At 39.6% G+C, this 8664-nt stretch overlaps 1 protein-coding gene across 1 annotated transcript; it reads left to right on the forward strand.

Annotated features, from left to right (window-relative positions):
- The first annotated feature begins 305 nt into the window (after positions 1–305).
- Positions 306–6905, forward strand: LOC117418350 (CCN family member 2). The gene is made up of 5 exons (XM_034031276.3): positions 306–578; positions 1511–1727; positions 2087–2335; positions 4165–4388; positions 5924–6905. The coding sequence occupies exons 1-5, from the start codon at positions 516–518 to the stop codon at positions 6179–6181; spliced, it is 1011 nt and encodes a 336-aa protein (XP_033887167.2). The 5' UTR covers positions 306–515; the 3' UTR covers positions 6182–6905.
- The last annotated feature ends 1759 nt before the right edge of the window (positions 6906–8664 follow it).

Raw genomic sequence — 8664 nt, forward strand, 5'->3', positions numbered from 1 at the left:
ATATATATAAATATAATGATACTCATAGTATTTCTGCCTAATATGACTGCTGTTATGTGTCAGTGAAAGACTGCAGCAAACTAACTTTAACCTATTCCCTCAGCCTTGGCAGTTAAAAGAATTCCGTCTTGCACAATGAAATCTGTTTAAACTTAGCACTGAATGATGTTTATTGAACTAGAAACTAGAATATCATTTCAACAGTCTCGGTACATGCAACCAGATAGCTTTACTGTGAACGTGCCATCGACTCCTCCCTCCATACAAAAAGATTGTTTCAGACAAAGTATTTCTCTCACCTGCAGGTCAGTAAAATTGGGCAGCTTGACTGTGGAATTAGAAGCATTTCTGACCCAAGTCCAATTCTACTCATGTTTGCTCGGCAGTCTGCCTGTGACATCAGGACTTGGACATTATAAATATTAGAATGGACTCACACAGGCAGTTTGCAAACACCACTGCTCGGAGCAGACTGAGAGACTCATACCACACAGGCAGACAGCAAGTTCAACCAGATGAAGAGACAGCTTCAAAATACCATGCTTGCCTGGGCTCTGCTGTTTTGCATGATAACAGAGGTAAATGAGATGAGAACTCGCCACATTACAGTCTAGTACTGTGGAAAGACTGTATTGTATTACTGTAATATTAAACAATACAGAATATGCTTTTGGATTCGTAATGGATTCTTTTTGCATTATTTGGGGGTTCAAATAAAATTGCATTTTTTAGCGGGAGCATTAAAAAAACAAAAGTTTTGATTTAAATTACATTTTTTTTGGATTTCCAAAAACTATTTTTTTGATTTTCTTTTCCAAAAATGATTTTTTTTGATTTTTTTTGTACTGTAAATGCATTTGTTTGGCATCCATCCGAGATCATTTCATGTTTTGCTTCCCTGGCATGTATTTGGAATGTAAAAAAATATACTTTAACACCAGTCATGCCTATTGGATATGTGTGTAGAGAGATTGTTAGGTTATTAAATTAATTATTGAGAAGAACTACTGTATTACCCGACTATAGAATTGTAACAGATGACAACACAATTGATTTGGAACAAATATTCTAAGATGACAGCACAACAGTATCTTAGTATTCCAATGGAATATCAGTATGTAATGGTTCTCATACTATTGTGATACCAAAACACTGAAGGAAATTGTTCTACTGTGGTATCATAACAGCAATGGTTCAAGCCATTGTTACATTATAAAATTGGTTCTTATTATACAACCATTGGAGATAGTTTGGTAAGGCATAAGGACAGCACCTCTGCTGTTAAATTGTAAACATTTTTAATGCCATTAAAGTCAGACACATTGCTACAGTATGTGTCAGTTTCATATAGAATAAATAACATCAGACTGTGAAAGACTTCACAGGACAGGAGAGCAAATTCAGCACAAGGAGGAGCTGTTTTGTATGATTGCTGTCGTAATTCCCAGTTTTGAAGTTTTTTTGTTAGCTTGTACAGTGAGGAACCTGTCTTGCTCTGTTCATCTCCCAGGTGTGCTCTCAGCTGTGCCGGGGCCCTTGCTATTGCCCCTGGACTCTACCCCGCTGCCCCCCAGGGGTGCCCCTAGTCATGGACGGTTGCAGATGCTGCCAAATCTGCGCCCGGCAGCAAGGAGAATCCTGCAACGTGAAATACTTGTGTGATCAAAGGAGGGGGCTTCGCTGCGACTACAGTGCCAGCTTCCCAGGGGCACCAGGAGTCTGTGTGTGTGAGTGCAGCTCTATATCCACTTGTGTGCTTTTGTTTTTTAGTAATTCCTTCCAAAGTTTGCAAGCTGTTTATAATGTCCCGTCTTTAAGAACTCCTACATACCCTCTTTTATAATGCAAAAAGGCGGAGCTACGCTAGATTTCATAATTAGTGATGCTAGAAATTTCTTATAAGGCAACGGTCCATGACGAAATCCTAACCGCAAAACTCTTACCCCATGTGGGGAATCTGAAAATATTCCAGAACTATATAAATATATATAGACCCTTTCATTACTTTAGGTAGCTATTCTAGTGTCCATGTATTATTCTGTACAAAGTGCATGGCGTTACAGAGGTACTTTCTCTGTCTCCGCAGCCCAAGACGACTCAAACTGTGAGCTGAACGGGGTGCGCTATAAGGAGGGCCAGGTGTTCCAGCCCTCTTGTAAATTCCAGTGCCGCTGTTCGGACGGAGGGATCACCTGTGGGCCCCTGTGCAGCGAGGACGTGCGGCTGCCCACCCCCGACTGCCCAAACCCCCAGCGCGTGGTGCAGCCTGGGAAATGCTGCCAGGAGTGGATATGTGAAAACATGGACAACAACCTCTTCCAGGATGCCATGGCAGGTACTGCATTGTTAAAGTGTGGCGAGGAGCCAATGGATGCAGTCAGGAAGTGTGCCAGCAGGCTGCATGAGAACCTCTCAGTTGTACCGTATAGTGTTCTGTGATGTGGACTAATACCCACCAGGGACTATTAGCTGAGTGGCTTTGTTTCTTTAACACCATACATTGATTCCTGGCCATAAAAAGACATTCCACACAATCATTTTATGCACCGTTTAAAAAGAAGCTTAAACTGCCAAGACTATACTGAGAAAACAGCAGACTGTTGTAAAGTGCCACTGGCATTCCTTACATAACTTTAAAAAATAGCATTAGGATATCATTTGAATACCAGTGTACTACCCTTGTAGAACCCTTTAGCAAGACTTAACTTGACTATAGTATGTATATGTTATAATGGCACTGCATAGGATTACCAGTGTGTATTGGCTCATTGTGATATTATTGGAATGGCAAAATACTCCAAAACTAGGACACTGTGGTAGCATTCAACCAATGGCTCAGTCCTTTTGCCCCTTAGAACCAGACCAAGGTACTGTATCTCTGTAGTGCCATTTTTCATTGTGCATACTCTACCACATGGCTTAAACTTGCATAGCATTATGAAGCCACTAACATTAACACCATTTACTTTTTAGTTACATTGTTAAGACACTTTTGCTGCAGCATTACCAATTTCACGACAGAGAGTCATCCCTCCCATCAAATCTATCGTTCTTTACTGTTTCTGCTAAGATCATTCTGTACTCTGCTTACAAAAAAGGACAGATAAACAATAATTTAAGCAGAAACAGCAATAGAAAACAAAACACACATAATAGGATATTAGATATTGTGATTGTTCCTTTTATGTCAGCACTTATTTATACTAAAGGTCCTGGACTGAACAGCAAGCCAATAAAAGAGAACATGTTATCAGTCTCAATATGAGGTTAGAAAAACAATAGAGTACTGTTAAACAACACTGTGGGGTTGAACAGATGTGAAGCAGATGTGAACACCGATAGAACTCACAGCGCACAGCTTTAAAGATCAAAGCACAACATTTAACAAAACTGCTGAAGAATGCTAATATGTTTGGGATGCACTGTTCAAGAGAACCTCCCGTTGATTAGGTAGATTTTGAAAAGTCCCCATGTGCACGGTAATACATTTTTGACTTGTAGGGCTTTTGACATTCATTTTTTCCCCACTTTACATTCTATTCTCTTTTTATAGTTTTTGCTTGCCTTTCAATCCTTTCTACAGACAGTTTAATGACGGGTTAATAAGGAGCTACGGTATTTTCCTGCTGTAGAAGAATGCAAGTGATCTTTTGCTCCATTATGTAGTCAATGCAGCAGACCGTGTTGCTAGGGCATGACATCAGCAGCTGACCATGTTTTGCTCGTTTTCTTTATTTAACTAAGTACAGTATTTGCATTGACAAAGTTGAGGGCACATTTATTATGTTTAATTTAGCTAGCAGTAATGAGTATTTGTGCCTGCAAAACTCATTAATCAACCTTAGAATGGTAAAGCATGCTGAGATGAATGACTGATTCGGCTGAAGTCAGAACAGCGGCAGACTTTTTAGTAAAATACATGAAAGGAAAGGGGCATAACATACCCAAATAAAGCTATAACAAGAGGATGCACCAAACATACATGGAGATAAGTCTCCCTCTCAAGTATAACATTTCAGACTAGTATCTCCTCATGCACCTAGTGCTTGACTACACCCCAAAACATATTGCTTGAGACAATCCATCTCATGAGGTTTCAAATATCCATTAGAGTGAAGATCAGTTTTCTCAAGGCCTGAGACTTTGATTTTTTCTCTGTTTCAGCCTACAGGCCTGATGCAGCCAGTGGTGTGGATACCCAGAGCCAGGGTCTCTACCCTCCTTATAACTGCATAGAGCAGAGCAGTGAATGGAGCGCCTGCTCCAATACCTGCGGGATGGGCGTGTCGACCCGGGTCTCCAACAGGAACCGGGCCTGCCGGCTGGAGACACAAAGCCGCCTGTGTATCGTCAGACCCTGCCAGGACCGCTCCAGAAACACACCAGCCGTAAGTGAGGTCCTCTAGGGCTTGCTAGGGTTGTGTTTGTGTGTGTTTTACTCACATACGTTCTGAGACTACATTCCATGGGCATTGCAAAGTAAATCCTAAGACATGACACTAGCCAGAAGGGAATTTTGAAACATGCATAGATTAGTCTAGATCAGGGGTCTCCAACCCTGATCCTGGAGAGCCCCTGTCCAGCAGGTGTTATAGGTACCTTTACATCATCAGTGGCTAAAGATCTGGAACACCTGTTAATCTTGACTAATTAAGCCAATAATTGGTTCAATTAAGTAACTGAGAGATTGGTTGAAACGAAAACCAGCAGCCACAGTAGCTCTCCAGGACCAGGGTTGAGGACCCCTGGTTTAGATAGATGATTTTAGTACTTTTTATAGCATGTGCATGGATGTCTGTAAATAAACATTTTTATTCTTATACTGTTCATTATGAGATAAAAGTATATAATAATAATAATAATAATAATAATAATTCATATTTTTATAGGGGTGCTTCATACCAGCTGCATTTTGGAATATTACCTTACCTGTATAACATTGTGTGTATTTGTATAATTCTCCATTGCTGTTTCTGCTTAGTTTTTATTTATCTGGCTTACTAGCTAATGTCCTTTTTCAACCACGGGGTCTTCTTTTGAAAAGCTTCTGAAAGGGGAACTGTACTCAAAATAACAAGGCACTCTAAATGCTCTGTATACATAACAAATGCGTCTCACTGCGCCAATTTTGTTAAAAAGTCAAGCGTTTGGCCAGTATTTCAGTTTTTTGTCAGCTTTCTGGGTCAGCTGGAAATGCAGGTCGCCGCCATATTGGAACCTTTCTGGCGCCGCTGTACGTCATACCGTTGACAGCCACCCACACCAGTGAACGCCGGCAGGGTGAATTATATCGGAATGCAAAGCGTTCGGCTGCAAAAATAGCAAAAGGAAAAACAGAAACAAAAAGAATTTATGTGTGTCTAAGCCTTTAAACCAACAAAGGGCGGCCATAACAAAACAATGGCTACATACTATTGGAACTTGACATACTATGTGTGACTATGACCGAGTCAACGACAGGACGTCACACAAAGCGCGACGGAAGAGAGCTCCAATACATTAAATGTTAATTTGTTTTAATGGTTTTATACGATATACTGCTCAAGGAGAGCATGAAAATGCGTCAAAAGCTTCAGTTAAAATGTTTTCTATTGAAAGGGTTATATATTAATTTGCATTACAGTTCCCCTTTAGAGTGAAGTGGTTTTAGAAATGGCCACTAGGGGGCGGGCGACTGCAGTGTCAACTCCCTCTGCAACTTGCGCAACTGTGTTACCAAATCGAAAAGACACAATCCCAGTTATATTAAAGACAGGCACTGCAGCTAAACATCCCAGTGGTGATATTTCAAATCACCTTACTGCAGAAATACACATTATTATAAGTATTTTCAGAAGCAGACCAATACACCACATAATAGCAATAGAAAGGCAATATTTGGAAAATGTAGATGCTATCCTCTTAGGTGCTCCTTGTGTTTCAGGGACCAAAGAGATGCGAACGCAGCCTGAGAGCAGCAAGACCAGTCCGGTTTGTGCACCAGGGATGCCTCAGTGCACAGACTTTTCAACCAAAATACTGTGGGACCTGCGCAGACTCGAGATGCTGCACTCCTTACCAGACTAGGACCGCCACCGTGGAGTTCCAGTGTCCCCGCGGAAGGACCGAGCAGCACCTCATGATGTTCATCGACTCCTGCGTCTGTCACTATAACTGTCCACAGGCTCACGCGACGGTTTAGAGCACAGTGTAGAGCATAGCGATGTGCGCAACGAAGACGAACTGTTTCTGAAAGGAACACTGAGTGAAACTGAACCAAGTGTTTATACACAGCTTCTAAAAAAATGTATTAAATGTAAATATATTGTATATATTTATAAACAAAATTATACTTTTTTTAATATCAAAAGGTTTGTTTTTATTTCAATAACAATTGCACTTATTTGATATCTGATTTGTAAATAAAGACTTTACCTAATTCTGCAGATAACCCTATAGTTGTTTTAGACTTTGCTGGAATGAACATGTGTTTGTTTCTGAATACAGTACAGTAATTCAGACTTTTAGATCATTATATACAGACTACAAACACTATTTTATCTACTAATTGTATTATCTAGCTATAGCCAACATAACATATCCAATGCTGAGTCCTTGGTATACAGTACACACAGGCAGCATGCATATACACCTCCTTTAATACAATTATTATCTATTCTATCCATCTGTTTAAATGAGGGAAACTATCACATTTACACATTTGAAAATAATGTAAATTCCACAAGCTTAAATCTGCATATTGTTTTAATGCAATGTTAAGGTCTGTAGCAACTTATGAACGCAACTAAGAGTTGTGAAATGTATATATTTAAAGCCAGCATACATCAGTAGTCTATTCAATACTTTATTGCTTCACATTGTACTGTAGGCTACACCGCTATCAGTGTATATATTGAAAAAAAAACAGGGACAAAAATAACTGGTACATGAACTGGCACATGCATTAAAAGACTTGAAATACAAACGTACCACTTTTTGACAGCATACCATTTTTTGATGTTACATGGGTCACGCTTTGGTATGCGCAGGCACGTAGGCAGGAATTTCAACTTTGCATACAAAGCTGCTAAGATGTCCCCCCTCCCCTCACACACACACACACACACACACACACACACACACACACACAAAATAAAAGCTGTTTGCCTGTGGTGTATACTCTATCAGCATACATGAACTACAATAGAAACCATACAAATACAAGTACACTACCCTTCACAACAATTACACAACTAGTTAGAATTAGTTAAACACCTAAACAGCATGTTTTACAAGAGTTAACACTGGTACATAAGTAATGATGTATTCCAGTGATGACTACATTGGTCGAAATCCTTTAGCACTTGCTCCACATCAACTGGAATATCTTGATACAAGTGCACGCGTGCCATGCGATTCCGCAGCCAAGTTTTCAATCTTCGTAGTGCACTAAATGATCTTTCAGCCGTAGTAACACTTCGAAGCATTGTGGTGAAAACACAAATAGATGTGTTGATATGGGTAGAATGCGGCATTCAAACTAGACAGTGTTGAGAGAATGCTGTTCGGCTTGTTTTTCTCTGGGACAGCTATTCACTTTGCCTTCCATCTCAGCAGCTCTGCTTTAAAGCCTTCCAGGTTGGACTGGGTGGAGAAGTCAGTCTTGTATCCATCATACACATCCAGTACTATGTTCTCAGTTTCCATACCATGCAATTTAATTGCTATGAAGTTCTGAGCAAGAAAGTGTGGGCGGCATTTAATGAGTTGCTCTATCGGTTCTGAAATTACATGGTCCAAGAAAGGAATAAAGTGATTTATCTTGTAGTAATCTAGTGGATTTAAAGCACTAACATTGCCCCCCTGAGTTTGTCTTCCACAAATCCGTGGCATGAATTCTTCAACAAATGCACAATTTGCTAGACATTTCACCTCATCATAGAGTTTAGAAAAATTGGTGTTGGTATCCTGTCTCATTAAATCAAGTCGACATCCTCACGTTGCAGGAACACATGCGAGTTGCAAAGTAGGAAGTAGGCTATCTATCTTCCTGTACAGTAATGCAGATTCCTTGCTTTCATTTTTTATTTTATTTTTTATATATGTATATGTACAGTACTGCATATATGTATATATATATGTACAGTACTGCAGTACCAGGGTGATTCCCCAGTTAGTTTATTACTGGTTTATTAACAGATGCTGTTCATTTTATGTTAGTTCATATACAGAAACGTGTTTATTTTTGGTCAATCAAGTTGGTCAAATCGTGTCATTGGGTGTGTCCTGGTTACACTTGAACATCACGTTTGCTTGTTTTCATGTTCCTGCTGGGAAAAGATTACAAAGTTGTCTCGATTGTGCTTATCTTATCTAGTACATAACTGCACATTTTCAGAACACTGCAGAACCTAGACCCTGGACGTGAATAGCATTGATGGCTCTAGAAACGTATTAAACACAAAAGTAAAGCATAGACATTGTGTCATATTATGGTGATGGTTTTCAAGGATAAACAAAATGTATTCGTGATAAAAAAAAATACCTTGAGGTATTTTAAAATTAATGAAATATGGTAAATATGATAATACAGCAAGCGATGCTCATATTTATGGTGCGCACACATACTGTTTCAAGCTATTTAGAACCGTTTCTGTGCATCTGGACCATTATAAAACAATAAAT

Source organism: Acipenser ruthenus, chromosome 18 (assembly GCF_902713425.1).
Source record: "Acipenser ruthenus chromosome 18, fAciRut3.2 maternal haplotype, whole genome shotgun sequence".
Taxonomy (NCBI): Eukaryota; Metazoa; Chordata; class Actinopteri; order Acipenseriformes; family Acipenseridae; genus Acipenser; species Acipenser ruthenus.

Bases quoted from the DNA above. Each gene is read 5' to 3' on its own strand.
- LOC117418350 (XM_034031276.3), top strand. From the start codon at position 516: ATGAAGAGACAGCTTCAAAATACCATGCTTGCCTGGGCTCTGCTGTTT. The intron at 1,728-2,086 runs GTGAGTGCAGCT...CTGTCTCCGCAG, and splicing joins GGCACCAGGAGTCTGTGTGT to CCCAAGACGACTCAAACTGT. The intron at 4,389-5,923 runs GTAAGTGAGGTC...CTTGTGTTTCAG, and splicing joins GCTCCAGAAACACACCAGCC to GGACCAAAGAGATGCGAACG.